The sequence below is a fragment of the Saccopteryx bilineata genome, chromosome 5 (assembly GCF_036850765.1).
Source record: "Saccopteryx bilineata isolate mSacBil1 chromosome 5, mSacBil1_pri_phased_curated, whole genome shotgun sequence".
Classification (NCBI taxonomy): Eukaryota; Metazoa; Chordata; class Mammalia; order Chiroptera; family Emballonuridae; genus Saccopteryx; species Saccopteryx bilineata.
The window spans coordinates 10117278-10131986 of NC_089494.1; the positions used below are offsets into that span (position 1 = coordinate 10117278).

General features: G+C 41.9%; 1 protein-coding gene across 2 annotated transcripts in view; it reads left to right on the forward strand.

The window, feature by feature from the left end:
* The first annotated feature begins 681 nt into the window (after positions 1 to 681).
* SPHKAP (SPHK1 interactor, AKAP domain containing) overlaps positions 682 to 14709 on the forward strand; it is a 125066-nt gene continuing 111038 nt past the window's right edge. For both annotated transcript variants that reach the window (XM_066280176.1, XM_066280177.1), the window contains exon 1: positions 682 to 977. In XM_066280176.1, the coding sequence (XP_066136273.1) occupies positions 950 to 977 (28 nt within the window). In that variant the 5' untranslated portion in view covers positions 682 to 949. The remainder of the gene's footprint in view (positions 978 to 14709) is intronic.

Sequence of the window (14709 nt, forward strand, 5' to 3'; positions counted from 1 at the left end):
CATGAGGCTTGGTCAAGGTCCATTAAAAAAATGTTTTCTAGTGAAAAAAAAAATTGTTTTCAAGGATCAGGGTGGACAGCACAACTCATCTCTAACAGTCATGGCTACTATCTGTCTTTCTTCCTAAAATAACTCCTTTTTGGCTCAAGGTGGTACTATAGCAGGCACTGTGGGGGTCTCTGTGACAGTCCTTGTTTCCAGGGCCTGGGCGCTGGCCTCTAAAGGATGACCCCTGTTTTTGGTTTTGGGGTCTCTAAGTGCACACAGGCTTTTAACAAGCAAAGATGAGGGAGTCACAATTAAGCAAAATGAGTCATGTAAAGAATTGTGAGACTCAAACCCGGTCAAGTTTAGGTAAAGGGAAAGGAGTTGGGGCCTCCAAGAGGATTCATTGTTACCTGGCAGAAAACAAATGTCAAATCCAGAGAGGTGGCCAAAGGGGTGGTGGGAGCGACCAGTGGGGATATGGACCTCGCCAGGGGTAAAGCGTGAATCTGGGAAAGGGGCGAACAACTTTAGGGCTCAGACTGCTATATCAGAGAGAGAGAGAGAGAGAGAGAGAGAGAGGAGGGGACAGGACGGCAGGGCGGGGAGAGAGAAATTCTGTTGGAGGCACTTCTGCTGGGCACCGGGAGCCGCAAGGAAAGCGCAGAAGGAGCTAGTGACAAGTGACACGGGGAAAGCGCAAGCGGGGCAGAAGGGTTTGAGCGTTGGCCAAGCCTTCTCGCCGTATTAGAAGGGGCGACAGGGAGGGACCTTCCAGCGACCGCAGCGCGCAGCGCTCCCCGCCCGCGAGGAGCGTGTCTCCGACAGCCCGCGGCGGTCCCAGCCCGCGCGCCTCTCTCGCGCGCGTCCGTGTCTGGCTCCAGGAGCCGGGTCCCCGCGCCGCAGCTTCCGGTCCGTCTCCTGTACTTGGCGCCTTTCTCCTCTGCGTGCCCATCGACAATGGATGGCAACTCCCTGCTCTCGGCACCAAGGTGAGACCCGCTTTTCCCTTTGCTCAACCCAGTGCCCCGCCAAGTCCGTTTTCCGCTCCGGGTCGCTCAGGAACTTGCCCTGGGGGCGCCTGGGTCCACGCGGGGCTCCCGCGGAGCAGACGGAGGACTCTGCACTTGCAGTTAAGTCGGGCCCGGGCTGGGCGACAGCGCTCGGGAGATGGGGATCCCTGTGAACTGCGGTGTGGGTGCGGCCTGGGCGCGGGAGCGCAGGGACGGGGTACAGCCGTCCCGCCTCCGGGGCCGGGAGCGGGGTCTGCCCTGCCCAGAAAGCTGAGCCGGGCTCTCCGCCGACGCAGCCTGGACAGGTTTCGCGCCTTGTACAAGCTCGTTTCCGAGGTTTGGATAGAAATAGACAAGAGCAGGACTAGGGCAAACTACCCCCCTTCCCATCCACCTTGACCTGGGTGAGTGGCAGTGGTTGCTGGATACGGATGGGGTGAGGATGTAAGGGGTGGGGTGGGGTGGGGTGAGGAGATTGCCCTCATCCTGGACCGAGGCGATCCGTCCCAGCCCCACCCGCATCGGCTGCCCCCCACCCTCTGCCAGGCTGCGAGTCCCCCCGAGCATCCCCCGCAGCGCGCATTCCTTGACTCCACCCAGTCCTGGGGTCCCCACGCTGGGTGGATCAAGGACACCGCAATACACGCGGCCAGGTGGGAGCAGCGCGTCTGGACCGGTTTCCTTCTCTCCCTTTGCTCCTATTCCGCGCAGCGCTCCTTCGGATTCAGTCCTTTGCGATTTAGAGAAACTGAGATTTTCCTATTTTACCCGCATAAACCTCAGGGTAAATTGAGCCTGTAGCCCTGGTAGTGTCCGCCGGCTGGGCAGGTGGTTTTTGTGCTGTTTGTGCTCCGGAGTGGAGCGTCCACACCCAGAGTAGGGGTGCCGCCTCCGTTAGGGAGGTGACTCTGGCTCAGTGTCCCCCGCAACCCCACCTCTTCAAGCTGGGGGGCTTAGTGAGACCGTCTCCTCATCCTTTTCTTCCCTTTTCAAGCAAGCGTCTAGGCAGCTTTCAGACGAGAACACCGGGCACTGGAATAAACATGTTAAGCTCGCATTCTTGGAGAGCAGCAAAACCCAGCATCCACAGGCTAAGTAAGGCACACATGTGGCTCACACTAGGTTGCCCAGAAGCCGCGGTGGCGGTGCGAAGGGGGGGGGGGGGGGGCGCAGAGCAAGACAGGGACTGCTTTTCAAACTCGTTGAAGGCTGCCATCTAGAGACTGGAAGTGTTTATGTTCTGTAAGGAAATAGAGCTCGCCCAACTCCACAAGCATGTCCTCTTCAAGCATCCCTCGCTGCCTGTAAGTAGCAAAGGGCTCTGAAAAGGCGCGCTGCGGCTTCCGTGGAAGGCCTGAAGCAGCTTCTTAGTGAAAAATCTCTCACCCAGGGGCCAAACAAGGTCACACTAACACTGAGTTTTTCCATTCTACCCTAATGCACGAAAAGGACAGGAAAAACCGCAGGAATCGTGTTTTAAACTTAAAATATATATGGCCACTGATTGCTAAGTAAAGGTATGAAGCGTTTTAAAGGTCAAGCAAGCTGGGGGCTTGCTTTCCACCCAATGGATTCTACTGCCTGAGGTCGTTGGAATCGAAATGGTGAACAGTGTGGTTCCCACATTCCAGTAGAGACACTTTTGATAAGAGATTGCTTGTTTTAAATTCAGTTTTGAGGACCAATACTACTTACTGTGTCTGAATCAGGATTAGATTCCTATTCAAAGCTTGGACAGCTTCTGAAATATTAGAAATGCATTATGACAGTGATTCTTCAAGATTATTCCTATTGTAGTTTGGTAAAATGATTCTTTAAAGAGCAAACCAAATGATACTGCTCTGTGTTTTGTAGTAGCCTATAAAAATGGTAGTATAGTTTAACATCAGCTGAAACCAATTAAACCTTTTGAGGAGTATTATTTATTTACCAAGAGACAGCGTATTTCCACAAATCAGTGTAGAAACTCAGCTATTTTATTAGCCTGCTTATTCACATAGAAAATTCAGTTAACTCCACTAGATGAGTTCAGTTGGTGCTCTGAATACTTCACTGAATACAAGAAACAATTTCCTTTCTATAATATTTCATTGAGAGTGATAGGGACTGATATGCAAAAAGTGAAATAGAAATTTTAAGTGTTATGTAGAAATATTACATTAGTTATACCACTTGTTTACACAACTTTGAATTTTAAAGAATTGATGACTGAACATACAAGTTTTTCCGAGAAATGGCAATGATCATGAAAAATCAAATTGTTGTCAACCAAGATCTGTGTTTGCTAAATATGAACTATTTAAAGCAACTTCAGACGTTTTCTTTAACAACTGACCTGAGAAAACAAAATGATTTAGCAATATATCGAGTTAATTACATAACAGATGCTTTTGTGCTTGCTGGCTTTCAGGTCTTAAAATCTTTAATGAATCAAAGATATAAGTGACAGAAATTTTATTTTTTAATTTTTATTATCACAGTACATTTTAATTTTATGTGATTGAAATTTTAATTGAAACATTTTTTAAAAGGCTTATTTATGGTTCTTCGAGTTACTCTATGACCTTACCTCTGCAAGAGCCCAAATTAGTTTTTCCTTTGAATATTTTTATTTTTAAATGTACAATGAATTATATAGATTACATTACATATTTCTTAAAGTCACTGGTCATCGAAACTGGAAGGTGTCTCCAATAAGGAGGCTGAGCTGGGCAGAGATAACCTGTCCCCATGTAAATCGCAATATAGACCCCAAACCCAAGTGATCTGTAACGAACTGTCCAGTTGAAAGGGAAAATAAAGGAATTTATTTTTTAAATCTCAGAGTTTACCAGAAATTTATGTAATTTACTAAGGTTACCCAACTAAGCCTTCTGAAAATAGACAAGAACCCAAGGACTCTGGTCTAGTGTGCGCTATTGTTCTAGCACACTGTAGGACAATACAGCTTACCACTCACAGGAGGAATGTCCGTCGCACTCATCTTGGTAACTTGTGTGTGTATAGGAAGACGTACATTTGATCAAGTATTATTCCATATATTATATGATTTGATCATCACATCGCATCGCTGTGAGTTAATTGTGATGGATATAATCATCTCTACTTCCTGGGTAAAAAAAAAAAAAAAATGAAGCCAAAGGATATGAAATGAAGAAAAGCATTCGAGTTAAAAAATCCCCACAATGGTACGTAGCAGAGGAGCTAGGTCATCCACAAAGCTCTTCTGGCTTTAGATTCAGTTTTCTTTCTTGCAGTGATGGAAAAACCACCTGTTATTTCAAATGGAGAAAAGAGAGCTTCTGGTGCACAGTTTGGACAAACACTGATATCATGAGAACACAGTGGAAAACCAAAAAGCAAGATCATTTTTTTAAAGCTGAAATACCTTTTTTTTTTCTTTTCTTTTCTTTTTTTTTTTTTTTTAATTTTTTTTATTTATTTTTATTTATTCATTTTAGAGAGGAGAGGGAGAGACAGACAGAGAGAGAGAGAGAGAGAGAGACAGAGAGAGAGAGACAGAGAGAGAGAAGGGGGGGAGGAGCTGGAAGCATCAACTCCCATATGTGCCTTGACCAGGCAAGCCCAGGGTTTTGAACCAGCGACCTCAGCATTTCCAGGTCGACGCTTTATCCACTGCGCCACCACAGGTCAGGCCCTTTTTTTTTTCTTAAACAGAAATAATTTGTCACCCTGACCATGTCAAAGCTTGAATTTGAAGTTCAAAGAAAAGGACTTCTCATTTCTTAAACCACTTGCATTTTTATACTGTTTTGTTTCATTCTTTTTGTTTTGTTTGGTTTTTACTGGGCTTTAGTTCAATAATTTTTTTAATATGGTACTTTGAATGAGAAAATCATCAAAGATGAACTTTTGCAAAAATATGACATTTTGATTTAGATTTCCTGGCAGTTTATTTTAACCAACCCTTAGTTTACCTAGCAACATTTCACTAACACCCACCAGAATCTCAAGGTTTTATCTTTAAGAATGTTAGTTCTAGGGAAAACTAACTGGATTTTGTTTAATGGTGAAAACCACCTAATCCTGTAAACTAGACGAAGGTCTTTCATCCACAACTTTTTACTACAAGGTTATCAGTTTTCAAATTTCATAGAAAAGGATAAATTCAACAATACATTTACGTTTCTGTGACCTCTTTATCAAGAACTCTCAGGAAAGATGAATTTGTCACTCCCAACAAGTGGAGGATCAGCAACAGATATCAGATACTGTCTGAAGTGTGAACTGAAGTTCATTCTCTGTCTTGGAAAGGATACTCTCTTCAAGACCAGGACTGCTGTAGCCACGCCCCTCAGTTCGTAATTGTTAGTGACACACTGCCCAAGAGGTGTTATTTCCTTTAGAAAGAGAAACTTGAGGCCCTGGCCGGTTGGCTCAGTGGCAGAGCGTCGGCCTGGCGTGCAGGAGTCCCGGATTCGATTTCCAGCCAGGGCACACAGGAGAAGCGCCCATCTGCTTCTCCACCTCTCTCCCTCTCCTTCCTCTCTGTCTCTCTCTTCCCCTCCTGCAGCCAAGGCTCCATTGGAGCAAAGTTGGTCAGAACACTGAGGATGGCTCTGTGGCCTCTGCCTCAGGCACTAGAATGGCTCTGGTTGCAACAGAGTGGTGCCTCAGATGGGCAGAGCATCGCCCCCTGGTGAGCATGCTGGGTGGATCCTGGTCGGGTGCATGCGGGAGTCTGTCTGACTGCCTCCCCGTTTCCAACTTCAGAAAAATATAAAAAAAAAGAAAAAATAAAAAAATAAAGAGAAACTGAGAATTAGTAAATTCCAGCACCTAGGATGCTGACATCCCACGTTGCTGCAGGGTAATGGGTACCAGGATAAGAGATGGAAACTCTGAAGGCAGTTCCCGTAGAAACAACACTATAAAATGTCTTCAAGCCCACCATTGATGCTCCACTTTACTTACTGATACTTTTAGGGACCCTTGATCTCCATCCTAGTGGTTCCTTTAGTAAAATATGTATCTACCACCAGATAATTAATTTGCAAATTAACTATTGAAACTCATCTTCTTCCCAAGGGGCCATTTTCTCTAGTACTATTAATTTTAATGGAGTTTTACTCTGTACATGGGAGTTAGAGCTTTAAAGACTTACAAGAAAAGAAAGAGGAAAACGTGATGTATTTGATACTGGGAGACCTGGTAGTTAATCCTGTCCTGAAAATAATGTTTGTGACTCCCAGAGCAAGTTGATTGACCTGTTGCTCCTCTGTCTCCTCCTGGATATATTGACATACACCTTGCATATACTATACTGATCTAGGTCACTTTTACTTCCAACCTTCTATAATGCCACAGCCTTTATTGTAGCAGTGACTCTTGGTTGGGTACAGAGAAATGCACATCTCATTCTCTTAAAAGAGAAAGGTGAAATCAAGGCACGTAAAGCAACATCCACCACTCCAAAAGAAAGACCAGCTTAGAGAATGGGGTGGTTTGTTTTTAGTGCCCCCCCTAGGTGGAGCACATAATGCTCACAGAAGGTGTAATAAAAGCTCACTCTTTTGTAAAGAATACAGCACAGAGATTAAGGTCCTGGTTCTACCACTTAGTAGATACTGGGGACCTTTAGCTATTACTGCTTATCATACTTAAACTCTTTCAATGATAACTTTTATGATAGATTTTAAAAATCTATCCTAGTAAACAGTATATCTAAGTCAGACATGAAGTCTACTTTATCTGATATTAGCATAGCTACTCCAGCTTTTTTTTTTTTTTTTTTTTTTTTTGGTTTACCTTGGCCATCCTTTTGCTTTTAATTTAACTAAGTCTTCATATTTAAAGTTTTTTCTTGCCTGACCTGTGGTGATTGAGTGGAAAGAGGTTCAACCCGCAATGCTGAGGTTGTTGGTTCAAAGCCCTGGGCTTGCCCAGGCAAGGCCCATACAAGAAGCAACTACAAGTTGATGCTTCCTGCCTCTCCCACCCCCTTTCTATTTCTCTTCATGCTCTCTCTAAAAATCAATAAATAAAATCTTTAGAGTTGTTTCCTGTTGACAGGGTATTGTGGCTTACTTTTTAAATCTCATTTGACAGTCTCTTTTTTTTAATAGGTATATTTAGGCCATTCACATTTATTATAATTCTAGAAAGTATAGTTTCAGAAATACAAACTAGTTTAAAAAAAACCAAGGTATTGTATCAATTTTCTCTTTGCTTTAACAAATTGCCACAAAATTAATGGCTTAGAACAATACAAATTTATTTTATTGTATGATTTTGTATATGAGAAGTCTGACATGTTACCAAATCACTGTTTTGGCAATCACTGTGCAGTATTAGAAATACCTAGTGTGAGGTTTTGTGTCTGATGTCTTGGCCTATCTTGAAATGGTGTGAAATCAAAGTGACCTTTGAAAATCCCTTAAGAGGCTTATAAATTATGGCATGTTGGATTTTGTAAGAAAGATAGTCTAGTTATTTGTGTGTATGAGTACTATATAGAAATGTACAATATGTAATAAAAAGTTACATATAAGTTTATTGTATTTTTAATGATGAGACAAAAAATAATAGAAAAAAGGAAAATGAACATGTAGTACTAAATTTGCTTAAGTAAAGTGTGTGTATGTCTCACCATTATATCCCTAACCGCAGCCGTATGAGGCTGTGAAATAGGAAATGTGTGGACTACTGTCAGGATGAGTGTGATTCCCAGTTCACTCTCCGTGTGTCTAAGAAGAGAGCCCTGTTGGCTGCAGTATTTATTGTTACTACCTGGAGCTGGTCCGCGGGGCCTTCTTCCTGATGCTTCAACAACTGATTAGGTGAGAGCCGTTCTTCCTTTTCTCCAGCTCCACCCTCATGTCACTACTTCCAGGGGTCATACAAAATAGAAGTTTCTCTTTAATTTTGTGTTGAATTTATTGAGATGACATTCATTAATAAAATTACATAGGTTTCAGGTGTACAATTCTATAGTACACCGTCTGCATACTGCATCGTGTGTTGACCGTTCAAGTCAAGTCTCCCTCCCTCGCCATCTGTCCCCATTCTGTCTTCCTCCGCCTCTCCCCACTGCCTTTCCCTCCTGCAATCCCCACACTGTTGTCTGTGCCTATACATTTCTTTTTCTTTATTTAATTTCCTCAGCTTTTTCACACAGCCCTGACCCCCATCCTCTCTGACAGCTGTCAGTCTGTTCTCTTATCTATGAGACTGTTTCTATTTTGTTTGTTAGTTTATTTTGTTCATTAGATTCCACATATAAGTGAGATCATACGGTACTTGTTCTCTGCCTGGCTTATTTCGCTTAGCATAATACTCTCCAGGTCCAACCATGCTGTAGCAAAAGGTAAGAGTTCCTTCTTTTGAACAGCTGAGTGGTATTCCACTGTGTAAATGTACCACAGCTTTTCTCCTCTCATCTCCTGATGGGCACGTAAGATTTGTCTGCTGAGTAAGGCTCCCTCATCCTTCCTAAATGAAGAACAGAGGAGAGTGGAATGGAAGTGTTTACATTTCACTTTTGTTTCCTGTGGGTGGTGAAGAAGCGGTTCTTTCCAGCTGCAGTTCTTATAAAGCACTTTGTTCAGTGCTGTCTCATTCAACACGCACCAATCTTAGTTTCTCTTTTCATTTCCTGAGTGACCACTTGAGAGAAAGGTCTCCTGAAAGAGAACCTGAGACCTCATCAAATCGATCTGACTTGCTTGCAGAAGCATCTGACATAATTGATAGATGGCCCCTAACTTCCTAAAACAATTTCTCCCTAATGAGTATGAGACCTATAAAATATGCCTTTTGAAATATCAAGTGCTTCTCTCTGTGTGCTGGGAAAATGGGAGCCTGTTGAACATGGGATACTAGAACTACAAAGAACTTTAGTAAAGGTTACCTGGCCCAACCCCCTTCTTTACAGAAAAAGAAACTGAAAAATTAAATGACTTGCTCAGATCTTACAAATGTTTAGAGCAACGGTTCTCAAGCTGTGGTTCGTGACCTTGGCGGGATCGCCTAAAGCCATCGGAAAATACATAATGCATATCAGGTATTTACATTCCGAATCATAACTGTAGCAAAATTACAGTTATGAAGTAGTCACCAAAATTGTTTTTTGGTTTGGGGTCACCGCAACATGAGGAACTGTATTGCGGGGTCATGGCATTAGAAAGGTTGAGAACCACTGGTTTAGAGGAAGAGCCAAGACTAAAACCCTGGGTTCCTGATTTCCTGTGTTCATCACTGCATTGGATTTGCTTAAAATGATAATAATGGTGATGAGCTCTAAATACAGTAGAAGCTCGTGGAATTTTCTGGTATAGCAGAACTTATCTGTCACCATGTTTTCTTTATTGTCATTGCCCTTATTTCCCTTAAGAAATATACTATCTGTATAACTGTTCATGTTTCCATTTTACTGCAGCTTCAAGAAATTCCAGAAGCAAACTGAAAGTTCAACCATAACAACAAATAGGACTTTATTACCTGAATGCTTGTGTTGCTTTTAACGATTATACTGACCTCTTGTTATCATTTCTATTTTCTTTAGCACTGAGTTTTTTTGTTTGTTTGTTTTTTTACAGAGACAAAGAGAGAGTCAGAGAGAGGGATAGACAGGGACAGACAGGAACGGAGAGATGAGAAGTATCAATCATTAGTTTTTCATTACGCATTGCGAGACTTTAGTTGTTCATTGATTGCTTTCTTATATGTGCCTTGACCACGGGCCTTCAGCAGACCGAGTAACCCCTTGCTCAAGCCAGCGACCTTGGGTCCAAGCTGGTGAGCTTTTTGCTCAAACCAGATGAGCCCGTGCTTAAGCTGGCAACCTCAGGGTCTCGAACCTGGGTCTTCAGCATCCCAGTCCAATGCTCTATCCTCTGCGCTACCACCTGGTCAGGCTAGCACTGAATTTTAACTTGTATTTTATCATTTTATTTTGTGTATCTTTTCTGTTAGCTGTCACAAAGTCTTAGTGGAACAAGATGGAATATCCATCATTAAATCAATCATGCAGTCAATCAATCATTTTCTTTACAAGCAAAGCAAAAGAATAATTTTCCTGCACATTAGAGGAATTAAATTGATCTGTGGCAAATTGGAACTCATATAAAATAATGGTCTATTCATATTTAATTAGACCTTTTTTAATGATAGACTCATTATATCTATAATAGTTATAAGCGGTTTCTTTGAAATGATTATTATATTTTTATAATTAAAATAAAACCAACTGCTTTAGAATAAACATAATAAAATAAAATGTTAAAATATTATGAAATGTATTTCTTAATTATTTATTAAACAAGATGCTGCACATACATTTTAAATATATGTGCATGTGTAATAATAACAATTTGTATCAAGAGCATTAGTGCCTAAAAGCACCCTTTTTAGTTAGTGAACTTTGCTCAGGTATTAAAATGCATTAATTAAAAAAAAATCTTAAATATTTACTTTTGTTTCTAAAGATACAAGGAAAATTTGTAATTTCCTCTTTAAATTCTTCAATATTAACATAAGTTAAATAACACAATTGTTTTTTGTCCTATAAATATATAATTTTGAATATAATTAGAACGCAATAAGTGACTTTTGATAGATTGTGCCTATCAATAGACTTAACCATTCACTCATAGTTTGAGTAGCCAGTTTAAATTAAAGAATAGGTTTGGGTAATTCAAATCAAAAATAAAATTCAGATGGAAAATAAATAAAGGACCAAATGAAGTCATTTTTTTCTATATAAAATCTTGGCCCTATATTAACGTGCTCTCTGCTGACTCATGCACCCAATATAACCTGAAGAATTTTAATTTTGACTTTTTTTTTTGCATGAATCAATAGTACTTCAAAATAGCAATTAAGAAGGTACATACACTTTTCTTGTGTAATTTGCAACAGGTCAAGGATCTGAGCTGGCATTCTGTTAAACTATTGGTCTTCCCCTCTTGCAGTGGTAAAAAAAAAATGTGATGACGGCAGTTTCATCACATGAATCACTATGAAAGAAGTATCTAAAGAAAGATTCAATATCCAGAGGACACGTTGCCCAGAGAAGCTGTCATCCCCACTTTGATCATACTCAGCCATTGTAGACTGTAGCCATTCTTCATGAAGAAGAAAAGATATGGACAAAATATTAATAGTGACATTTACTCAGTATCTCTACTGGATCTGATATCATGCCTATAAGATGGAGAAGGGCAGGCATAAAGGAGGCAGAGAAGGTGAAGATCTGGTCCAAGGTTCCACTTTGAAGCTGTATGGGACTGGTATGCATATTTGGGAGTTGGGGAGGAGTATGCAGGAGAACTTACTTCCTTACTGGAAAGGAAAGTATGAAATCTAGTGACTTGAATGCCATCTTCATCATGTGAAGATAATTAGAACCTAGCTAAGGGCGTATAAAGTCACTACAAAGAAGACTAAATGTCATTAAATAGTAAAAAAAAAAAAAAAGGAAAAGTTAATATGTTTGGGAATTTATCCTTAAAACTAATAAAATACATAAAATTCATTTAATCAATATTTTAAAAATAAAAAAGTAAATATGAATTATATAGTAAACAATGAATTAAGTGTTGATTGGATTGGATGATCATAATTATTCCTTTCGAATCATATGTTAACATGACACTTTCCCCCACAAGATCATAACATTGTCAATTCTGTAAATATAGTCAACAGCCATATCAATTTTGCCAATTCTCCCTTCAGTTCTTTGATTTTCAAATACTTTTGTGAAGACTCGGTCATGTCATCATTCTTACCAGTTTTGTCTGCTTCCAAAATGAACTGACCTCTGTCGGCCAGACTCTCACTCGGCAATGGGTTGACATGGGGTAAAGAGTTTTCCAGCACTGTTTTCTTCTCCTTTCTGGGTCTCTGCATCTTCTGCTAGAATCGTCATTTTAATTGGTTGGCATTTTATTGACATAAAAATCACAAATCAGCAACCACCAAAGGGGTTGAGCAGTGGGCACAGACAACCACTCACTTTAGGTGGGGAGGGATCTTCACTGGACAGTGTTACTCACTGGTCAGTTTACTTTCTTATACAATTTTTGAAACTGCAGGGTCTAGCAAATAAAGAATAAAGACACCTGATCTTTGAGGAGACAATTTCTAATCTTAAGTTTACCAGGTTTTCTCCAGGGAATGACACAACTGAAAATATTTTCCATTTTCACAAACTGCCTGTAGAGGAGCCAATTACCTAATGAAGCAATGCAGGTGCAATTGAATATTTCACAAAGTCAAACAATCTTCTGGGAAATTCTCTGTCGCTAAGATTACAGAGGCCATTCTGTTTCTAAAATAGCTCACAATTATTCGTCTATTTTTAATGCACAGGTAGTAATTGGAATTGAATACATGTAAAACACCAAATGATGTTCCAAGAGGCCAGGAGACGCTCTGTAATTGGCAATCCCCTTCTCTTCTCTTTTTATAGGACCACGGTTTTGCTGAAAGTCTAGAAGGCAGCAAGTAGGTCAACTGGGTTAAAACCGTGTGATGGGTTTTCCGACAGTGGCTGTAGTGAGCAGGGCCATTGTGATATATAGATCCAGTCTAATCCTTGGAGTCACTGAACTCTAGGGTGGGCGGGAGAAAACACTGCCATGGAAAGTAGCTCCTTTATAAAGAGCTGGGGTGAAACGTAAGATAAATATAAGCCTTTGAAAAAATAACATCTATTCATTCATGTGTTAATTTAGTACAGATATTGATCGCATACTGTATGCCAGATAATATCAGCTGAGTATGCAATAGTGAACACAAATAAAGCCAGTTCCCTTGTCATCAAACTTCAATACCTAGGGGGACAGAAAGACATTAATCAAATAGCATCAGTGGATATATAGCAGATTGGCATGTGTGTTCCAAAGGAAAAAGAACAAAACCTGAATGGGAGAGATGAGAAAGGCCAGTGAGGAAAGGTGCTTCTGGCCATCAGAACAGCAGCTGGACAGGGGCCTGGAGCCCTAGGAAGCAGCAGCTCACTTAGACTGTTCCAGGTGTGTCTGGAGCTCAGGAAGTGAGGAAGAGCAGAGTGACCTATGAGACCTGAAGGTTACATAGGGGCCAGAATATGTTGAGCCTCGGGGGCCCCTGGGTCTTCATTCTAAAAACCATGGCATGTCATTGTAGTTCAAGCTAGAGAAGGCTGGACACGCTAATGGGATAATGCAAAAAGAAAATATAGCCCAGTGCTGGGCATATTTGAAATGTTCCATAAATAGAAGCTGTTATTGAGGCTTATTAATTATAATGTCCATATCTCAATGCTTGGAGACAGAGGTAGGAGGGAGAATAGAGAACTAAGGTCACGGGATCACTAGAAGAAGGTTATTCAATGGGGGCAACTGTCGTTAAGAGGATACTTTCAAAATATTTCTTGAATGGAAGGAGACTTAACTTGGGTTGGTGAATACACAATGCAACATGCAGATGATATAGTATAGAATTGTACACCTGAAACTGATATAATTTCACTAGTCAGCATCACCCCAATCAATTCAATACAAAAGAAAAGAAAAAAATGAAAGTATTTCTTGAGCTTCAAGCTATATAAGAGCATCTTCAAACAGACATCCAACAGGCGGGCCTGGCCATGCATCATGCAGAGAGAAAAGGCAACCCAGAGGGTTCCCAAGAGCTCCTTGATGGCATTGGTGGGGACAGTACCATGTTCTCAACTGTGCACACAAGGAAGGGGTCAGACTGCCCATTCCTCATGCCATACTCTTTTCTCACTCCCAATTCCGACCCTCCTCAACTTGGATTCTTATGATAGCTTTCTCATTTTCCTGGTGGACCCCATGTTCACTCTGTAAAATTGGCAGAATTCCGTCGCTTGGACTTTGACCTTTCATATTCCCTAGGACTTATCTTCAACTTGCTTTTGGTTCTTCCCACTCCAGGCTATTCTGCCCACCCCCAAGACTGGATCTGGGGGTAGCTGGCCTCTTATAAGGGATAAAATAATGCCAACTATGTTGAAAAAGAAAGAAAAATACAATCACAAGTATCTTGCGTATTTCATTTTCACAGGGTCCTCTCAGGTCTGAACAAGAGGAAAGTAGTTGAAGAATGCAGTTAGTGGACAATTTGGGCAATAAGTAGGAAATTGTTCTAATGGGTGATCAACACGGAACATGGGCCCTCATTAAATACCCTAAATAATTGCGGGGTTCTCCCTGTTGCCTTGCATTAGTGCACAGTCACTAGAGAAACAAACCCGCGAGCGTTAGCGCACAGCCACGGGAGAAACAAACGCGCGAGCGTTAGCGCACAGTCACGGGAGAAACAAACCCGCGAGCGTGAGTGCACAGTCACAGGAGAAACAAACCCGCGAGCGTGAGTGCACAGTCGCGGGAGAAACAAACCCAGGAGCGTTAGCGCACAGTCACGGGAGAAACAAACCCGCGAGCGTGAGTGCACAGTCGCGGGAGAAACAAACCCGCGAGCGTTAGCGCACAGTCGCGGGAGAAACAAACCCGTGAGCGTTAGCGCACAGTCGCGGGAGAAACAAACCCGCGAGCGTTAGTGCACAGTCGCGGGAGAAACAAACCCAGGAGCGTTAGTGCACAGTCACGAAAGAAACAAACCCGCGAGTGTGAGTGCACAGTCGCGGGAGAAACAAACCCGCGAGCGTTAGCGCACAGTCACGGGAGAAACAAACCCGCGAGCGTGAGTGCACAGTCACGGGAGAAACAAACCCGCGAGCGTG